Source organism: Rattus norvegicus, chromosome 8 (genome assembly GCF_036323735.1).
Source record: "Rattus norvegicus strain BN/NHsdMcwi chromosome 8, GRCr8, whole genome shotgun sequence".
Classification (NCBI taxonomy): domain Eukaryota; kingdom Metazoa; phylum Chordata; class Mammalia; order Rodentia; family Muridae; genus Rattus; species Rattus norvegicus.
Window position 1 is genome coordinate 27,970,279 of NC_086026.1, and position 21,552 is coordinate 27,991,830.

General features: G+C 50.0%; 1 protein-coding gene and 1 long non-coding RNA gene across 8 annotated transcripts in view; one reads left to right on the forward strand and one right to left on the reverse strand.

Moving 5' to 3' along the window:
• Pde4a (phosphodiesterase 4A) overlaps nucleotides 1–21,552 on the forward strand; it is a 62,744-nt gene that overhangs the window by 3,301 nt on the left and 37,891 nt on the right. For 3 of the 7 annotated variants that reach the window (XM_063264966.1, XM_063264971.1, XM_063264972.1), the window contains exon 2: nucleotides 9,187–9,372. In XM_063264966.1, the coding sequence (XP_063121036.1) occupies nucleotides 9,363–9,372 (10 nt within the window). In that variant the 5' untranslated portion in view covers nucleotides 9,187–9,362. Of the gene's footprint in view, nucleotides 1–5,634; nucleotides 5,703–9,186; nucleotides 9,373–12,541; nucleotides 12,914–21,552 lie in introns of those variants that run through there. The other 4 variants (NM_001393736.1, XM_063264967.1, NM_013101.4 and 1 more) reach the window with 3 other exon arrangements.
• LOC134480144 (uncharacterized) lies at nucleotides 14,888–15,611 on the reverse strand. Its single transcript, XR_010054326.1, has 2 exons — nucleotides 15,455–15,611; nucleotides 14,888–15,103 (listed from the first exon to the last, which is right to left on the reverse strand). It is a non-coding gene; the product is annotated as an uncharacterized LOC134480144 (long non-coding RNA).

Here is a 21,552-nt window from a genome sequence, read left to right on the forward strand (position 1 = left end):
TTGCCTTGGTTCTTGTAGGGTCTCCACATCACCTCACCCTGTGTGGTGTGTGTGTGTGTGTGTTCCCAACTAGGCTCCTGACACCGAGCTGCCTAATGGCAGGAACTGGGACCTCCCACCTCATCACCAAGCATTACCAGCTGTGTCCAGCCCCTGGGGACTGGGAAAGATACCCAAACCCAAGTTACTTAGAGCTGTTTCTCTATCTCGAGTCCCCGGTGGCCCGCCTTCTCCCAGAGCAGAATGCTGTGGTGTATCTTGTTTCTTTGGAATGCTGGTGGGGGAATTAGGACTGTTTCTGGGCTGGGCTGAGAGGTGGGAATCCTTGCTGCAAACATCACTGAGTTGCAGTGAGATCTCAGAGATTCCAGCCATTTGTTGTGCACTCCTGTGCTTCTATTCCTTCACCTACTTACAGGCTGGGACCAAGGCAGGCCAGGAGCCAAGCATGTCTGTGCTCTCAAGTCCAGTTCCTTGTTTATTTCATTCCTGTTCCCTAACTACCGACTGTAAACACCAGCCACTTTGGCCACACCATAGCTGCAGCAAAGGAGAGACACTCACAGGTCCCTGTTCCTGGTTGGCCAGAAAGCAAGAGTCATATATAAACAGGTCTTTGTATATAAATTAGACCATCACGATGAAAATTCTGCCAGAAATGGAGGTGTTGGATGGCTGACATCCCAGCACTTGGTGGGTACAGGCAGCAAGGGAGACTAGGAGTTTGAGGCCAGCTTAGGCTTCAGGAGATCCAATCTCAAAAACCAAAAATCTTTCTTGGGACAGTAACCTCACCTTTAATCCCAGCAATCCAGAGGCAGAGGCAGGCAGATTGTTGTGAGTTCCAGGTGAGCCTTGGATACAGGGTGAATTCTAGGGCAGCCAGGGATATGGTGAGACCCTGTTCTGGGGGTTGTTTGTTTGAAGAGATTTATTTATTTATTTTATGTGAGTACACTGTCACTTCTCACCAGAACTGGGCATTGAATTGCATTACAGATGGTTCTGAGCCACCATGTGGTTGCTGGGAATTGAACTCAGGGCCTCTGGAAGAGCAGTCAGGCTCTTAACTGCTGAACCATCTCTCTACCCAAGGCCCTGTTTTTAAAAGAAAAAAAATCTGATTAAGTGAAAGGAAATTAAAGTTCAGACTTGATTCAGATAATTAGACCACAGGGAAAAAAGGGTTACTCCGCCTTTTTTTTTTTTCCTTTTGGAGATGGTCTCAAGCTGCCTGGGCTGACCTTAGACCTCTTATCCTTGCCTCTATTCCCGAGTGCTATGAAGACAGGTGCTAGCCATCCTGCCTTGTTGCTCTTACACAAGAGATGAGGCATCATTCTTATAAAAATAGGGGCTAACAAGGTGGCTCAGAGAATAAAGGTGCTTGCCACCAAGCCTGGAGATCCAAGGCTCACACGGTGGAAGAGAGAACCAACCCTGTCTTTGAGCTCAGCATATGCACTGTGCTATACATGCCCACCTTCCCCACAGAAATAAATAAATGAAAGTGTTTTCTTTTCTTTTTTGTTGTTTTGGGTTTTGTTTATTTCACCAAGACAGGGTTTCACCAAGACAAGGGATGTACAGATCCTTGGCTGTCCTGGAACTCACTCTGTAGCCCAGGCTGGCCTCAAACTCCCAGAGATCCACCTGTCTCTGCCTCCCAAGTGCTGGGCTTAAAGGTGTATACCACCACCACCCAGCTAAATGTCATTTTTTTTTCAAGTGGAGAAAAGAAAGTAGAAAAAGTACTGTGTGCTAAACCCAGCACCCAGGTAGTCACCACAGAAAGATTGGAATTCCAGGCTGGTCTGGACCTTGTGAGTGGCTGCCTCTTAATCATACAAAGGACTCGTATGGACAGTTAAAACAGTAGCCCTCCTTATAGAGATCCAACTGAGGACAGGGCCTGGCCTGCTGGACTCAGGAGACAGGAGTTGGAACTTTGGTTCTAGGCCAGTGAGGACTACATAGAGAGACCTCACAAAAACAAAACAAAACAAACAGCTGACGACATTTAAAAAGCTGGGGCCATGAGACAGATGAGTAGCTGCTTGCAACTGGATGCCCAGGAAGAACAGCTACGGGGTGACTTTCTCGGCCCACACACAGGCTGTCCAATCCACACAAAGCTGCTCTCCTACCGAACATACACACTAGAGACTGGGATTCAGTGTGGTCCTGGACATTGAGGGACTGAGTAAGGATTTGTACTCGGAACCCATTCCATTCTCTTTACTTTGGGGGAAGTGCTGACACTGAGGCATACCCAACCCAGAACCTGCATTTTAACTCAGAGTTCCTTTCCTTCACTAATATACTGATTATGCATAATAATTAGTACAGTATTTTTTTTTAAAAGATCTTATTTTATTTATGAGCACACTGTAGCTGTGTTCAGACACACACCAGAAGAGGGCATTGGATCTCATTACAGATGGTTGTGAGCCACCATGTGGTTGCTGGGAATTGAACTCAGGACCTCTGGAAGAGCAGTCAGTGCTCTTAACCACTGAGCCATCCCTCCAGCCCTAGTATAGTATTTTTACACATGCACATAAGGAATACATTTTGACCAAAGTCACCCTCCCTTGACCCCCCCTCATGTCTTTCAGGTTTTTTTTTTTTTTTTTGGTTTGTTTGTTTTTTGTTTTTTTGGGTGATCCAGTGAATTTCATTACAGTTGTTAAAGGATCATAGACGCCTTACCTTACTGGCAGCAACACCTCTAAAAGAAACATCTCTCCCTCCCCCAGCAACCATTAACTGCTTATAGATCCTCAGGAAAGGAAGGGCTCCACAGGAGACCCACCCCCGATTTTTGAGACAAGGTGTCACTATATAGCCTAGGGTGACCCTGAACCCATGATCCTCTTGCCTCTGTCTCCTTATTGCTGGGACTCCAGGTGAGCACCAACACAGTGGGTGTTTAATAATTTAATGTTACATTAAATTATTTCATAATATATTGTCATGGTGTGTGTCTGTGTGTGTTTGCACACTTGCCCAGGTGCCACAGCAAATGTACTGAGGCCTGAGGACAGCGTATGGGAGTTAGTTCTCTCCTTCTACCATGTTGGTTCCAGGACTGAGCTAAGTCATCGATGTGTCAGCAAACACCTCTCTCCACCTTACGCCCGCCATCTTGCCAACTGCAAACTTGCATCTTTAACCACTGCTTCCTGCTTCGTCCACATACATGAATCCCAAAAAGCAGATGACAGCCACTCAGCTGTCCATCCAGCCTGCGCCAGTCCAGTGATCTGTCCATTCTACAGTCTGCATAGACTCTCATCTCAGCAGGCCCACGCAGACTCACAGAACAGCCCTGCGTGCACTGCGCATGCCTGGCTATCTAGGAAGCTGCACGCAAATGTAAACACAAGTAGGCATGCCCGGGTTCCTGACAGGTTTTCACGGTGCGTCTGCTCTACATGTGGAGCTGAGGTGAGAGCAAACGCTCTGGGCTATGGTGTGAATACAGGCTCCAGACAGGGTTAGTGACTAAGGCCTAGTTCTGCAATACCACGAGAAAAGGACCGTTGAGAATAGTTCCTCCTGGCGGTCTACAGTGCAGTGGCTGAGGGTAAACAATTCGTAACTGCCATGGAGGCCTGTGAGTCTAAGGACTGAGTAGGCAGACACACAGGACACAGAGCAAACAGACACTCAAAGCCCAGTGCAGCCTGCTGTATTATCTGTACCTCTCCGTGCAGGCCTCTGTCAGAGAAGGCAGGCTGAATCTCCACTCCTCCCTTGCCTGGGCCTTTCTCCAGGCTTATTTTTACACAGCTTTATATCTGAGTGGACAGAGCTGGATGTGGTAGCTCACACCTTTAACCCCTATAGTCACGAATCAGAGGAAGGCAGATCCAGATCGACGGGACCTGGAGGTCAGTCTGGTTGATTTATTGAATTCTAGACCAGTCAGGACTACAAAAAAGAGATCCTGTCTACAAAAAGCACAGGCAGTTATGTGGACAATGGAAGCTTGTCCCTACCCTTCTCCTCTCCTCTCATTTATTCCCTAAAAATTTGGGTTTTGCTTGAGACAGGGTCTTATATTCTAGGATTATAGCCATGCACCACCATGCCCATTTATGGTACTGAGGATGGAACCCCAGGCCTTTGGTGCATTGTGGGCAAGCATTCTGCTGACTGAGACACACCCCTAGGCTCCTAAATTCTTAGTGTGTACCATAGGCTGCTAGAAGCATTCGAGATACAGACAGGACTATAGTCTAGTGTACATATTAGTGAGAGGCTGGGGGATGGCTCAGTGGGAGAATATGTAGGAGTCCTTTGGTTTCATCTCCGGTGCTGAAAGATAAAGGGGTTGGGGGTAGATAGACAATAATTGATAGCTGGGAGGAAGTAGCACATGCCTTTAATCCCAACGCCAGAAGATGAGGCAGGTGGATCTCTGTGAGTTTGAGACAAGTCTGATCTATAGATTTCTAGAGCATCCAGGGCTACACAGAGAAACCTAGCCTTGAAAAAAAAAAGCAAAATAAGTATATAAATAGATAAATTGGTAATTAGTAAGCCACATAACTTACTGTAATAGTCTAAAGCAGAGGAGGCTAAATGGGCCAACAGGTAAAGCTGCTTGTCACACTGTCTGTCACACTGTAGCCATGAATTAGTTAAACTGCTTTGGCGCCCAGCAGGTCGAGCATGCACTGCACCCACCAGAGCTCTCTGGATTTGAGAATGAAAGACCTACATAAGCCAGCTAATTTGGATAGGTCTTGACTAGCTCAATTGCTGGGCACTTCTAAACCTCCCTGTGGCTAGCAAACACTCCGTCTTCCTGAGTTAACATCCTTTAAAATCTATTTCATCTCTGCTCCCCCAGACCCGATCAGGGAAGTGGCCCTGAGGAAGTGGCAATCCTTTAGTATCAAAGCCAACTGGGGACAGACAGGGACCCTCATATCTAGAAGCATGGCATCATGGTTGAAGCAGAAACCTGACTCCTGAAAGTTCTTCTGTAGCCTCTACATGAGGGTAGGAGCACGCGTACACCACACTCTTACAGTTCACATACACACACACACACACACACACACACACACACACACACACAATTTAAAAGGTAGTTTAAATTTTAAAAACTAGCTCACACCAACAGGATGAAGGGATCCCAGATTAGAAAGAACACAGACTACCTTGAGACACTTTGTAGGTGGTAAGAAAAGAAGTGCAAAGGTCCTGAGGTCTGAATACTTTCTAAGTGTCCAGGAACAGCAAGGAGACTAACAGTGCTAGCCTCTCTGAATGTTTTATGGCTTCTCAAGGACATCTATAGCTCTGTGAAGCAACAGTTACTAGTTTTGATACTTTTTTTTAAAAACAGTCTCTCACTATATAGCTCTGGCTGTCCTGAAACTATGTAGACCAGGCTAGCCTCAAACTCACAGAGATCTACCCGTCTCTGCCTCCCAAGCGCTGGGATTAAAGCTGTGTACTACAAAGCCTGGCCTTAACAATTACTATTATAGTAAACAGGATGGCAGCCAGCATTTTGTGAGTGCCTGGATCATGTGTTCAGAGTTTCCCTTACCTTATTTTTCTTATCCTCACATCAGCCTTAGCATATATGAGCTAAATAGTACCTTTATGTTACAGGTGAGAAAACTGAAGCCCAGAGAGGCTTGGTGATTTATCCAGGTTAACACCACCAGGACGTGGGAGAGGTAGGCTTTGACTGCAGCTATGCTGGTATGATTATAGAATCTAGGTATCATACTTTGAGCTCTGTTCTCTATAGGGCTGAGCATATGTAGCTGTGTGTATAGAGAGAGAAGGTGCCTTTCTTCCCTTTTTCCAGAACCTGAGGAACAGAAACCTGTGCTACCAGACTCTCTTGCAGCTACACGAATTCTCTCCGTCCTTCTTTTCTTTTCTTTCACAGCCTTTAAAAGTCAAAGCTAGTTGACTAGAGAGATGGCTCAGTGGTAAAGATCACTTAATGCTCTTGTAGAGGACCCAAGTTCAATTACCAGCACTCACATGGCAGGTCACAGCCATCTGTAACTATCTACAACTTAGAGCATTTAACCATGGTATATACACAAACATCGGTATACATAAAATATAAATAATAAGTCTGATTCATATATGCACCCACACGTGAATCTACCACACATGCAGGTTCATACACATGAACATCAAAATGAAAACAACATCAGAGCCAGATGTAGTTATGCAGACCTTTAATTCTAGCATTTGGGAAGAAGAGACAGGTGGATCTCTGTGAGTTCAAAGCCAGTTTGGTCTATACAGTGAGTTCCAGGACAGCCTGTTTCATATCCAACATTTCTTTCTCCCAGAGCCTTCAAAACCCAAAACTGTACCACCAGAGTCCCTTGCAGTTACACTGCATTATTCCCGTGCCCCTTCTTTATTTCAGCATTCTGTGAGTCTGTGGGAGCGTGAAGGGTGCCATTGCCCCATACAATCAGAAGATAATCATAGTCAGCACTTCTACCTTACACTGCATTACCATCTCAGCCATTGCAATAAGACAAGAAAAAGAAGCTAGAAAGAATTAATTCTGGTGATCCGTAACATGGAGGGGGAATGACTGTGTACAACCATGTCTAACTGGGCACAGTGACACATGACTCTGGTCTTAGATACTGGGAAAATTAGAGCTTTATGATCCCAGGAGTTGGCAGCCAACTAGGCAATACAGAATGTGAAATCTCAAAAAGTGGGAAGAGGCAGGCTTGGTGGTTCACATCTATCTCAGCACTTGATAGACTGAGGCTGGAAGACTGAGTTTGAGGTCATCCTGGGCTATGTGTCAAGATTCATTCTCTCTCTCTCACACACATCACATACCACATACAACAGCAGGGAGCATCATATAGCTTAGTAGTAGCTTATTTGGCACTCAGGAGGGGATCCTTAGCATCTCACTGACTCTCCACTCCAAGTTATAATCATTTCTGATAGACTGGAATTTATGTGAGTCCAATCACACAGAAATAACTTAGCTGGATGTGGTAGCTCATAGCACATAAAAACTGGAGGCACACTGGTTAGTGGTTAGCCTTTAATCCCAGCACTCAGGAGACAGAGGCAGGCGAATCTGAGTTCCAGGCCAGCCTGGGCCTGAGAGAAAAGTGCCAGGCTATAGCTGATATTCCAGCGTGGGCAGATAGATATAGGTCAGATATATAGGCAATATAGGCAGTAGCAGTGGTAACAACAACTGCTACTGAAAACGTCCTGTTGCAGAAGAATGAAAGCAATCTACAGAAGAGCAGATATTCTACTGGGCTTGTCATTTTGCTTTAGGGGCCCTTGAAGATGAGGGGCACTTAGTGGAGGGTGGCATATACAGGGCAGAAACCTTCCTAGTGAATGCCCTTACCATTCAGAAGGCAGAGGCAAGTGGATCTGTGAGTTGACGACCAGCCTGGTCTACATAGATCTTGGGTTTTTTTGTTTGTTTTGGGGTTTGGAGATGTGGCTCAGTTGATAGAGCGCTTGCATAGCATACTGTGCAGGAAGCCCTAAATTGGACCTATTAAATGGGCTTAGTGTTGCAAACCTGTAATCCCAGCACCGAAGTGAAGGAAGAGGGATAAGATATTCAAGGTCATAGGGAAGAAGTCTAAAGCTAACCTGAGCTACATAATACCCGTCTGGAAAGAAAAAAGGGAACTGAGGCTCAGAGAGGTAAAGTCAAAGACCCATGGTCACCCCAACCCATATCTTCAGTGCCAGGGTACGAAAGTAGTCAGCCCCCCACCCCCAACACCCATCCCCCGTCACCGCAAGCTGCGTCTGTGTCCCTGTCTGTCTGTTTCTATTTCCACCAGTCCCTGTCTGTCTCCCGCGCCTCTGCCTTGTGCGTCCCCCATCTGTGCCCAGAAGCCGCCGTCTCTCTCTGCGCCGGCCCCCGCACACCGCAGCTATTTCGGGGATTTTGGGTGTAGCAGAAAGCCCGACAGCTCGAAGGAGCGCTTCCTACGGCCCCCAGCTCGGACCACGCGCAGAACGCGGCCGGCTCCTCCGTGGGATTCCCGGACGGGGAAGTCCCAGCGTGGGGCCGCAAGGAACTAGCAGAGAGGCCACTGCGCCCCCAGAGGCCTGCCGCCGCACCTACACCCTCCCTAGCGCGCGTGCGTCACCTGTCATCATGGTAATGGGAGGGCATCATCTCCGCAAGCTTTGCGTCAGCTGTTTGCTGACGTCCGCTGACGTCACATACACCCTTGGGAGAGATGAGCGAGCAATAGGCGAAGGGGCTGCGAAGGTTCCAGACCCAATCTGCAGGGGGAGCCCACGTGTTCTAACAGAAGGTGCCTCTGGTCCTCTGCACAGGCAGGTGACCCTTGACCTGGACTCGCTGAACTGGCATAGGACGGCTGGATGAAGAGGAGCCCGCAGGGTCCTGTTCACAAGCCAGATCTAAGCCCAGGAGCCTGGCGGAGGAAGGACCTGGGTTTGGGGCCGGGCTTAGGCAAGATATTGAGACACCCCTTCTAGTCAATGTAGCTGTTTTCTGAGTGCACACTTATGCCTCAGTTTACCCCTTTGATTGCACTTTCTCCCACTGCTTTCCAGACTGACAAATTTTCAGCCCTAAGGTAGTGGCGAGGGAGCCTTTCTTGTGACTTCTCAGGGAGACAGTTTTGGCAGTAGGTGGAGGAAGATCGTCCTGGGTGAGGACCTGAGGGTCTCAGGTAGAGGAAACTAAGGGAAAAGGGAAAAACTCATTAGAAAACACGACTGGATCACTTACAAAGGATGATACTGGATACAGAGAGAGACCTTTCATCCCAGCGCTTGAGAGGAGAGAGGCAGGTAGTGATCTCAAGACCCCTGTTCTACACGGCAACATTGTCTAAAAGTTAAGAAAAAAAAAAGTGTGGGAATAGATGATAAAATAGGGCACAGTAGCCCAGATCTGTACTGCATGTAGTAAACTGAGGCAGGAGGACCAAGAATTCAAGGCCAGCCTAGGCTACATAAGTTACCCTCCCACTGCAAATTACTATGGCTTTAGAGGGCTCTTTCCCATCTAAGTGTGGGAGGGCATCCTCTACGGGAGGCTCAGAGATGAGAGGCCTGTTTAGCTGCTCTGTGGGGTACCTAAGTAGCTTTATTCCTCCTGGCAATTAGACCAGTAAGACAAGCCCCAATTCCACCCATGTCCCTCCACAGAGACACTGAAAGACCCGAGTCCTGCCGTGCCAACATGCTTGGGACCGACCTGCACCACCCTCTCTCATCAAGCCCTGGTCCGGGCTGGGCTTAGCCTGAGCCCTCGGATCCTGGAGTTCCTGCAATGCCAAGTCGCAAGAGGCTGACACTGCCTCGAATATTCATCGTCAGAAAGAATGGCAACAGGTAGGCAGGAAGGGGATCCGACTGGGAGGTAAGCATGGGAGAATTAAGCCCACCACAAGCCTTTCCAGTGCTCCCAATGTCTGTAAATGTAGCTCACAAGCCTGAAGCCTGTGATTGATTTGTGGCAGCTCTTCCAGGAGGAGCCTGGCAGCCTCAGAAACCTTTTCTTAAGTTGCCTGAGTCAGCAGGGCCTACCTGGATGAAAAGGCTCCTCCAGAGCCTTCTGGATGCCCAGGAAATTCAGAGTGCAGGGCTGGCCTTTGGCCTGTGTGTGGTGCAGCTGCCTCAGTTTCTCTGCTGGCAGCATTCTAGATCCCTCAGCTTTAACCAGGATGGTAGTAGCATTTTGGAGTAGGTCCAAGGCTTGGGGTGTTTGAAAAAAGGCTAAGCCCTATCTGCACTTTTTTAAAAAAAGATTTATTCATTTATTATATATAAGTACACTGTAGATGTCTTCAGACACACCAGAAGAGGGCATCAGATCTCTTTACAGATGGTTGTGAGCCACCATGTGGTTGCTGGGAATTGAACTCAGGACCTCTGGAAGAGCAGTCAGGGCTCTTAACCACTGAGCCATCGCTCCAGCCCACTATCTGCACTTTTTAACAATTTTTATTTTGTTAGTTTTGTTTGTGTATTTATTTACCTAGTTATTTATTGTGCGTCTGTGTTTTGGTGAAAGGACAAACTTTAAGAATCAGTTCTTTTCACTCTACCATGTGGTTCCGAGGATCTGCCTCAAGTGGTCAAGCTTGACAGCAAGCACCTTTACCTGCCGAGCCATCTTACCAGCCCACTAGTTGTGCTTTCTAGCTTTCTCATCTGAGTCCTCCCAGGACAACCTAGCCCTGCCCCCCATGTCGTGGCCAGGAGCTCAGTTAGAGAGCCAAAGAGCTGAGCTGGCTGCGACTGCCACCACCCCTGCCCAGACTCAGCCCCTCCCCCCCATCTTTGTAATGACAACCTCTCCTATCCCCAAAACCCTTCCACTCCTTTGAAGGCTTCTAGGGTCTCTGCTTAAGCCATGATACTATTTACAGATGAGAGAAAAAAGTCCCCTCTCCCACACTCCAACTTCTATTTAATTCAAGTCCTGCTTGATTCACCTCAGTCCCAGAGCCTTTTACCTGCAGCCCAGTGTGGCCCTCCCCCATTCTCCACCTCCAGGTTTACAGCCCCATGACACTCAGCCAAAGCTGGGGCCAAGGTTACAAGGTACAGTTGGGCACGGTCAAATCCCGTTTAGATGCTTGAGAAAAGTAAGGAACAGATACAGTTCTGGCTTTGGGGAACACCTGGGGCTGTTGGTGGGGGGCCAGTTCTTATGCCGCGTTCCTTCGCCCACGCTGAGTCCCCTCCAGCAAGAGAAAAGTGGTTGAGGAAGTTGGAATTTGGGAAAGGTTTGTTGCCTACGTGTTAATAAGAACGGGGGTGGGGGCAAGTATATAAGACCTGCCACCCTAGGCGACCAGAAGAGGGTATGTACGGGGGCGAGGGTTTGGACCAAGGGACATTGCAGCGTCTGAGCAGCGATCTAGCCTGGGAGGGAAGTAGGGTACGAGGGCGCATCGCACCCCACCCCCCAGCCCAGCAGCCATCCGGGCTCAGCTAGAGCCGGGAGGAGGGATGGGGACGCGCTCGGATTCCCACTCGCTCTTTGCTCGTTCGCTCGGCACGGCGCTGAGGGAGGCGGGAGCGTGAGTCACGGCAACTCCGGATTTAGGTGCCGGAAGGGGGGTTCTGAGGGCGGGGGACGCGGGGAAGAGGCTCCGATTGTTTACTCGCCTGAAAACGACAGGGGTGAGGTACACCTCCAAGGCTCTCCTATCCCTGCTACCCCTCCCATCTGCCTCAGTTTACCTTTCGAAGAGCTTAAAGTCTTTAAAAATTAAAAAAAAGAGGGGGCGGCGATTGAACCAGCGGGATTTTCAGTGGGTCAGGGAGTTTGCCATCAAGCTTGCCTAAGTGAGTTGCCACCCGGTGTTAAGAATTGACTTCCACAGAATGTCCCCTGACCTCTCCTCCCCACCACATCTAATGGCTATTTGCAAGGACTGAGGGTACACAGCTGGACCAACTCTTGCTGCAGGAGTTGAGATGTGAAGCATTTGGATGACGAAGTGGGGGACACGGATATCTATACACATACACACAAAATTAATGTACTAATAAAAATTTTTGAAAGATAAAAAGAGGTAGCGATACATATATATTATCCACAGGGGGACCCAAAAGGACACCCCCCCAAAACCTTAAGAGCCCTCCAGGCCGACCACACACCAGCACGTGTCCTCAGTCACAGTCAAGACAACAGAGGAAGAATCATGTGCACAACGCGCACCAGCAACCTCCCATCATAATCACAATACAGCGCCGGAGTGCGTGGGAAGGTGTGCGCAGTCCTGGGCCACCGGAACACACCCCACGGGACGCTCCGCCCTCCCGACGGGACGCACACGTGCGCGCGCATTCTTACACCCCCGACAGCAGCAGCGGGAGCAGCCACCACGTGCGCGCACACACTTCCAAGCGGCATCGAAAACATAGACAACCCTCGGAAGGGGCCACGTGCGTTCACATCCCGCCAGGCGGTGGAGGAACCACAAGCCGTCATGGTCCTGCGTGCAATACTGCTGGCTTGCAGACACCGCGTCTTCTTGGCACGAGGACCACTCCCCGAAAAGGGGACCTGGGAGAAAGGGTGACTGGGGTTCTAGAGCCGAGGATACGACAGCCCCTGACTCCGCCCCAGCCTTGATAGATGCGGCTGAGTGACACCCCGCCAACCAGTCGGATGTCTCCGTCCTGATGCCATTAACCCTTTAACTCTTTGGTCCCTATGCGTGCTTGCTGCTCCAAAGGGCTCTTGGAGATTGGCGCGCGCCCCCTCCCCGGCGGGATTGGGCTGTGCGTGGGTGTGGAGGATCGCCACCCTCCTCTCCTCGGAGGAGGAGGGGGTGGCGCTGTGACAGTCGCCCGGCGTGCGGGGGACAGGGAGGGGCGGGCCGGGGCGGGGAGTCGCGGCTGGCGCCGGGTTCCGAGAGCGCAGCGGGCTCCAAGCGCCAGGAGGACACCGGCGCCGCCGCCGTCCGCGTTCTCCGCCCTTGGGCGCCATGGCCCTACTGAGGCCAGCAGCTCCCGTGGGTCCCCAAGTACCTTGGCCGTGGCGCCACTGAGCTCGGACAGGCCAGGGGTACGCTTTGCCCCCAGGCGCCCCACAAGACAGAGCGGGAGCCATGGAGCCTCCGGCCGCCCCCTCGGAAAGGAGCCTGTCTCTCTCTCTTCCGGGGCCCCGGGAGGGCCAGGCCACCCTGAAGCCGCCCCCCCAGCACCTGTGGCGGCAGCCGAGGACCCCGATCCGCATCCAGCAACGCGGCTACTCGGACAGTGCCGAGCGCTCAGAGACAGAGCGCTCACCGCACCGGCCCATAGAGCGCGCCGACGCCGTGGACACTGGCGACCGGCCAGGCCTGCGGACTACCCGCATGTCCTGGCCCTCGTCCTTCCACGGCACCGGTACCGGCGGAGGCAGCAGTAGGCGGTGAGACTCCCCCGGCGCGCGGAGCGCACAAGAGCTCGAGGGGCGCCACACGCAAAGCTGGCCAAAGGGGGCGCTGTGGGGCGGGTGGGGGGTCAGCGTGACCCGCGTGGGTGGAGAGAGGGGGCACCACTGCACCAGAAGCCCTTTTTCTTATGCGAGGTAAAGTTGGGGGTCGGGGGATTCATGCTGTCTTAGAGGCTTAGACAGTAATGGTTTAGAGCAGCTGTTGGAAAGGAAGTACCTCCTGGAGAGACTCAGTGAGGGCTGGAATCATTGTGTAGTACCCTAGGGAGCATTCCATAAGGGGTGCCAGAACCACCACTCTGGATACTTCCGATGGGGTAGCACACTAGGTGGAGAATTGGATCAGGGCAGCCCTACAGTAGCTGGTGTTAGGAATCCAGGAGTTCTTATGGGGAGCACTGTCCAGGCCTGTATTATGACTTGGAACAAGCCCAGCCAGGCAGTTAGGGCTTCATGGCACCCAAAGATGCCCCATGGACCTGTGCCAAGGGCATATGACGTTCCACCAAAGAGTTCCCACCTTTCTGAAGTGACAGATGAGGGTATAGAGAGTAGCTGGGATTGCTGCCGTGGTAGTCTCAGGGAGAGGTCTTCAGTCGTGTGAGACAGGCTTGGGCTGCCTGCACTCAGGGCTCTGCCTGACTGTTGTGAAGACAAGGATTATGACAGTGGCATTGTGGTTCTGGGCTTCTGAACTGTCCTAAAGTGACTATGTTGGTGTCTGTCACAGTGCTGTAACATCATGGCTGTATCTGCACTCTGCAGAGTGCAGTTGTGACATGGTGACAGTGATGGCTAGCTCTGGCATAGTGTCTGTGGTGGTGACAGAGTAACTGTATCCTTGTGGGACATGGCTAATGTGACATAGTGACTATTTGCTTCCAGGACAGCAAATATATGACAGTTTCCATGTTCCAGGGGACAGACAGGTCCTTGGTGGCAGGACATGTTTCACCAGACTCAGAGGTTTGGGGCTGTGATATGTGTCTTCCTTCCCTGAGCCCCTGGGAGACAATGTGACCATCCTTGTGGCCAGCCGAGACTGGCCTTGAACTTGTGAGGGTCCTGCTTTGGCTTCCTGAGTGCTGAGACAACAGGTGTGCACCACTTTACCCAGCTCAGTCATGCTGTTACTTGTGTCTAGCGGCAGCCCTAACTACTCTGGCTGATACCCAGTGCATTGTCTGCCCCCCACCCCGGGCAGATAGTCCAGGGGTTACAGCCACTGTAAATGGAGCCCTGGCTCTGACTGAGTTCACCAGCCAGCTCCCGCCCCCCACCTCCCGTGATTGATATCTTACATTCACTCACAATTGCCTATTCTCTTGGAGCATCTAAGATGTCACATCTGGGCTTCTCAAGCCTGAGTCCCAAAACGAAGCCCCTTTGGACTACGACTGCAGTTTGCCTACATCTTCCTGGGGACCCCGGGTTTCTGTAGTTCTCCAAGGACAACCCTCTTAATACTCCCAACCCCAGCTACTTGAGTCCCTACCAGGAAGCAAGTGTCGGGCTCCTGAGATTTTTTTTTCCCCCAGAGGGAACTAGGAGAGGGAAGCTGTTAAAAAACAAACCTCACATTAACAGGAAATGCCAAGCCTGAGACTTGGAGCCTCTCTGATGGCAAGGGGTGGGGGAATGGGGAGGTGGAGCCCCAGAAATCAGGCCCTATTCCCTTTTAAGGCCCTGGGGACCTCCTGGACCCCTGCTGTCTGGTGAACAGTGGCTGAGTGGTAGTAGTTTTAATTCCTGGGCTTTTCCTGTGAGGAATCTGTTGGATTCATGAGCAGACTGCAGATCAAAGAGGTCAAAAACTCCTTTCTCCTACCTCAGTCTCAGACAAGTGCCTCCAAGTTCCTGGTTCAGGTTTCCCTGGGACCTTTGCAGAAGCGCTGTGCCTTCCAGTTAGGCACTACCCAGGAGGAACCAGTGGGAGAGTTCTGATGATCAGTGTGAAAAGGATTTTACAGAGACTGTTGCCCCAGGCCCCTGGACTTAGAGGAAGACAGAGGATGCCACAGTGAAGTCTACTTGTCCTGTAGTGAGAAATCAAAAACTGGGTCTGCTAGGGTTTCGGTTTCCCCGTGGGAGTTTGCGGTCTGTGAAGGCTGCAGCTGGGACAGTTGAGTGGCTTGTGGACTGAGAGATGGCGTTGGTGCCAGCGCCCTGCACAGAAAGAGGAAGGGGACCAAGAACAAACGCAGGTCAGCTCCTGAACACACAGGGGATCCCCACCACTCTCCATTCTGGAGTCCAGGTAACTAGCGCAAAGTGGGGTACAGCCACCCCACTCGGCCGATAACACCCTACCCCCAGGGCAGGCACTTTTAAAATTCGAGGTGGCCTCTGCACTCAGTCCTCAGATCTGGCCCGGGGTGGGGGGTTGTACGCGAGACAGCCTTCCTGGCGCGGCCTATAGGACTGAGTCACAGCCTCACCGTGATCTGTCAAAGACAGATGGAAGGCGAGGAAAGGCAGAGGCGAGGGGAGAGAGGGGGCACTGAGTTGGCCTCTTACCACTCATTGGCCCTTCCCAACTTTCTCTCCATCCAGAGGAGCGTTTTCTGACTCCCCGCGAGGGATGTAAGTACAACCGGGCTAGTGTCTCTTTCGTGGGTGATGTCTCTTTCCACTGGGGTCCTCTGCCCTTGTAGTCTCTGCTGCGCTCCCACAGGCCTGTCCGTGCGCTGGGAACTTGGTTCTGGGAGCGCCCTCTGCTGGACTGCGAGAAACGTGCAGCCTTAGCTCTCATTATTATTTCATGTTTATTGAATGCCTCGGGGAGCTGGGCGCCAGGCCGGCCAACCGCAGACTGGGACAGGGCCATGTCCCCTAACTTCACGCTCCTTAGGCCACTGTAGCGGGAACAGCCACCTGGTGGACACTCCCGGAGGAACTTGAAAAAACAGTTGGCCCAGGAACAGTTCCCAGCCCTCCTCAGGCCTAGGTCCCTGCAACCTCCCAATACACCGCCTCTGGAGTACAGCTCACAACATCCTTGGCTGTGGACGTTTTGTTTTTGTTTTTTGGTTTTTTTGTTTGTTTGTTTGCTTGTTTTTGAGACAGGTTCTCACTACATAGCCCTGGCTGTCCTAGAACTTGCTGTGTAGACCAAGCTGGCCTGAAACTTTCAGGCATTCTGGGATTGAAGCCCTGTGCCACCTCAGCTGACTTTTCTTTTGCGTTTTGAGACAGCATCTCTCTGTGTAGGACATCTTGGCTGTCCTGGAGCTAGCTGGGTAGACCAGGCTAGCCTTGGATTTGCAGAGCTCTTCCTACCTCTGCTTCCTGAGTGCTGGGTTACAGATGTGTGCTTCCATGCCTTGTTACTTTAATTTTTAAAAATTATATGCCTGTGTGGGTGGTATGTGCAGATGAATGCAGTTGAGTGCAGGTGCCCACAGAGACCAAAGCTATGGAATCATCTGGAACTGCAGTCCAGGAGGGTGCCAGGATTCAATCTCCCATACTCTGCAAGACTAGTGCCAGCTCTTAACCCCTGAGCTATTTCCATGAACTTCTTTACCAGAGTGAGGTGGTCAAGGTCACAGATAAATAACAGGATTGAAATGACAAAAAGATTCAGGTCTCCACTCTAGAATAGGAGAGATTTGAATGGTGTCTTCTCTCTGGATCTAGGAGAAAGGACAGTTTTTCTTGTTTTCAGTATATTGCATTTTTTACATTATAAGTTTTTAATACTGTGTGTGTATGTTATATGTGTGTGTTGTGTGTGTATGTTGTGTGTGTATGATGTGTGTTGTGTGTGCATGTATGTACGTTGTGTGTTGTGTGCATATATGTTGTATGTGTGTATGTTGTATGCATGTTATATGTGTGTGTGTGTTGTGTGTGGGTGTGTGTGTATGTGGAAACAAATCAGTATTGTGCATGTTCCTCTATTGCTCTCTCCTTGCTTATTTTATTTATTAGTGTGTATGGCTGAGCCTGGTTGCATACGCCTTTAATCGCAGCACTTGGGAAGCAGAGGCAGCTGATCTCTGTGAATTTGAGGCCAGCCTGGGCTACACAGTGAGTTTTTCCAAGCCAGCCAGGAGAAACTTCATAGTGAGACCATGCCTCAAAAAAACAAAACCAATGAAATATTATTAATTTTTATTGTTATTAATATTATGTGTGGTCTGGGTGTGACTTTGGGCATAGTGCAAATGCGGGGTTTAAAAAAAAGCAGCTTTTTTTTTTTTTAAGATTTATTTATTTTATTTATATGAGTACACTGTAGCTGTCCTCAGACACACCAGAAGAGGGCACCAGGTCCCATTACAGATGGTTGTGAGCCACCATGTGGTTGCTGGGATTTGAACCCAGGACCTCTGGAAGAGCAGTCAGTGCTCCTAACCTCTGAGCCATCTCTCCAGCTCAAAAAAGCAGCTTTAGAAAGCTGGTTCTTCCTTCTAGCATGAGTTGTTCTGTGGATGACACTAGGTCCCTAAGCCTGCATGGCAAGTGTTTCTACCCTCTGAGGAATCTTACTAGATAAAGACTTGTGTATGTGTGTGTACCAGGGTGTGAGGTTCCTTGAAAGTCAGAAGAGGATGTCAGATCCCCTGTAGCTGGAGGGGACGTTGTGATCTGTCCAGTGTGGGTTTTATGGACCAAACCATGTCTTCTGCAAGACCAGCACACAGTCTTAGTCACCAAGCTCTGTGTCTAGCCCAACACTTTACTTTGGGATGAAACCCTTCACTGAACTTAGCTTGATTTGTCTGCTGCTGGCCAGCTCCCCACATGGGCATGCCTGCAGACTTGTCTGTCCGTCTGAGTATCCAACTACCCTTGTTTGAGTCTCAGTGTATAGACCAGGCTGGCCTCACACATGTGCTACCATAGCTGGCTTACCTTGGTTTTGAGACGGTGTCTTCTCAGTGGCCTGGAGAGCCTTACTTAGATGAAGCTGGCTGGACAGCATGCTCCAGTCTCCACCTCCCTGGCTCTGAGATTACAAATTCTTGCCACTGCCAGATTTTGTTCTTTAATTTTTATTATTTATTTTATGTGTATGGATGTTTTGCCTGTATGTATGTCTGTGCAACAGGTGTATGCTGTGCCCATGAAGGCCAGAAGAAGGCATTGGATCCCCTGGGACCAGAGCTACAAATGGTTGTACGCCTGTGTGTAGGTGCTAGAAATCAATACCAGTACCTGTCTAAGAGCAGCCAGTGCTCTTAACCGTTTAGCCATCTCTCCAGCACGTTTGTGGCTTTGCTGCTGTTGAGACAAGGTCTCACCATGTAGCTCTGGTGTTCTGGGACTCAGGAGTAGACCAGGCTTGCCCAGAACTTGTGTGCTTTGTTGTTTTGTTTTGTTGAGACAGGGTTTTAATCGTGGCTGTCCTGGAACTTGCTCTGTAGACAAGGGTGGCCTCGATTTCAGAGCTCCGCCTGCCTCTGCCTCCTGAGTGCTGGGATTGGAGGCATGCACTACTGTTACAGATACATTTTTCCCTAAGGATTTAGTTATTTATATTTTTTTATGTATGGTTGTTTTGTTTGCGTCTTATGTCTATGTGCCACGTGTGTGCAGCACACTCAGGGGCAACAAGAGGATGTCAGATCCTCTGGAACTGGCGTTATAGTCCTACTTCACTGCCTGGAAACATTGAGAACCCAGCCTGTGCTGGGCCATCTCTTAGGCTGGTTTTTACCTCTTTTGTTGCTTTTCTTTGGATTTGTTTTGTGTTGTGGAAGGTTTGGGGGCTCTGTGGCAAGCCTGCGGAGGTCAGGTGACACACTCGTGGGAGGTGGTGGTTGCCACTGTGTGTGTCCCAGGCATCACATGCAGGCCTCAGGCTTGCAAAGTATGCTTTGACCTGTGAGCGTCTTGATTTGAAAGAAATCAGATGCAGCCGTTCTCCCCTCCCTTGCTTGGTGGCTGCAGCCTCCTCATCTGTAAGGTGCACTTCCTTCCAGACATGTACCACTAAGGCTGTGTGTGTTCAGTTGATGGAGTACTTGTCCAGCATTCAAGAAGGCCCTGTTTCATCCCTAGCCCAGAAGTCACGCCTGCCATCTCAGCCCCCAGGACGTAGGTGAAGAGGAGCAGGAGTTCACAGTCATACACTGCTACACAGAGAGTTCCAGGGCGGCCTGAGCTACATGAGACCTGTCTCAGAAAAGGGAAGAAAACGCCTTGCTGTCTGGAGTTCTCAGACAGTGGTTGAGGCAGAAGTAACAAAGCCATCAGATAATACAGATGACATGTGGGACAGGAAGCACAGCGGAATCCTGAGGTCAAGCAAGGTGACGTTTGAGCAGAAACCTAGTGAGAATGGGTGTGTCTGGTGGCAAAAGGTGCTAGCCAGAGAGAAAGGGCTGTGTGAAGGTCCTGGGACAGAGTGAGGGAGTCGAAGAGGCAGCTTTCACAGCTTGGTCAGGAGCAGCTAGAGACCTCCTTTACAGAGGCTTTTGAGGAAGGGACAGGAGCTGAGTGTGACAGTCACACATGACAGACACAGACAACCCAAGCATTCTGGAGGGTGAAACTGGAGAATGATACAGTTCTTAAAATTTTACTTTGTATGTATGGGTACTTTGTCTGCATGTCTGTCTGTCTGTGTACCGTGTGTATTCCTGGTGTCCTGCTGATCCCCTGGAACTGAAATCATAAGTGGTTGTGAGCTGCCGTGTGGTTGCTGGAAGTTTAATCTGAGTCTTTTGGATGCGCAAGGGGTTCAGCAGCCCTATCTGGTCTCTGCAGGCTCAGCGAGCCCATGACACACATGCAGAAATGTAGGCAACTGCTTACACACATGAAGTAAAAAAATGAAAACTCTTTTACAGGAAAGAGAAGCTGGGTTCATAGCTCAGGGGTAGACCATGAATGTATGGCACTGACTTCATCCCAGTGCTACATAAACCAGGCACAGGGAGCCACTGCAACCCTAGCATAGATGCAGGGGGAGCAGAAGCTCAAGGACTTGGCTTTCACTACGTGAAACCCCGTCTGAAAAGGAGCCAACGAAAATTCCAGGGCCTGGAGAGACACTCTTCAGTTTAGAGCCTTACAGAAGGAGCCAGGTCCAGTCCTCAGTACCTGGCAGGCTCACTCACCACTGCCTGTGATGCAGTCCAGGGATCGGCACTGTCTGTTAACTTCTGTGATGAGTGCCTGCACTTGCCTATATGTACACACGTACACGCACCACGTATCTTTAAAAATAAAAACGTTTGTTTTTAGAGAGAGTTTTTTTCTGTGTGTAGTAACCCTGGCTGTCCTGGATCTCTCTGTAGACCAGGCTGGCCTTGAAATCAGGGATCTACCCGCCTCTTCCTCTGCTGGGATTAAAAGTACACTAGTACACCCAACAAGAATTTTAAAAAAACAAATAATTTTATTTTTAGAAATCCAGCTCTAGGGGATTTGTATTAGTCAGGTTTCTGTAGAGTCATATAAGTTATAGAATGAAAATCTCTCTCTCTCTCTCTTTCTCTCTCTCTCTCTCTCTCTCTCTCTGTGTGTGTGTGTGTGTGTGTGTGTGTGTGTGTGTGTGTGTGTAAAAAGGGGGTTTATTAGAATGACTTATAAGCTGCAGTTCAGCTAGTCCAACAACGGCCGACTGTGAATCCAGGTCCAAGAATCTAGGAGTTGTTCAGTCCATGAGGCTGTCCTCAGCTGGTCCTCTGTAGATGGTGGAATCCCAAAGAAGTGAACTCTAATGCCCATGAACTCTAATGCTACCAAGGCCAGGGTGAGCAGGCAGAGAGCAAAGCTGGTTTTTATATGTCCTCATATGAGATTCCAACAGAAGGTGTGACCCAGGGTAGAGGTGTCTTCCCACCTCAAGATCCAGATGGCTGTGTGCCCTCCATTTCTGGATTGAGGTTTGATCCAGACAGAGTCAAGTTCACACCCAAGAGTCGCCATCACAAGGTCTGAGGAGATGATGTATCACTTAACAGCACTGGCCACTCAGACAGGATGTAGATTCTGTTCCTGCACCCACAGGGTAGCTCACTAATGCTCCAGGGGATCTGGCGCCCTCTTTGGGCGCTATATACACATGCAGGCGAAACTCTGTAGACAGACAATAAAAATGAATGGTTTTTAAAATTCAGCTCTGTTCCTTCCATGTTGAGGAACCCTGGCCAAGTGACTGGCCTCAGGTTTTTGCATCTGAAATGGACCCAGTAAGGCTCTCTTCTAGCCTGGGGTGCACACCTTTAATCCTAGCACTGGGGAGGTAGAGGCAGGCAGATCTCTGAGTTTGAGGCCAGCCTGGTCTACAGAGCAAGTTCCAGGACAGCCAGAGTCACACAGAGGAACTCTGTCTTGAAAAACCAAAACTAAACAAAAAGAACCCCACTACCAAGGGCCATTCTAAACAATACAATGTCACTGAAGCTGGCTGCAGAAGGACTTTAGCCAGTCAGTGGGCGAGATCATCTGGGACTTTCCTGGGTCCTGGTGGTTCAGGCCTGGGTCTTCCAGTGACTGGGCTAGGAATTCTCAAACCTGAGGTCCGTCTTCTTGCCTTTCAGGAGACTGTGGCCAAGTCTGTAGGCATTTTAACTGTCATAAACAAAGACGTCACGTGCTACTGACATCTGGTGGGAGAGACGAGAGGCTGTGTGCTTGCTTCACAGGACAGCCTCCAG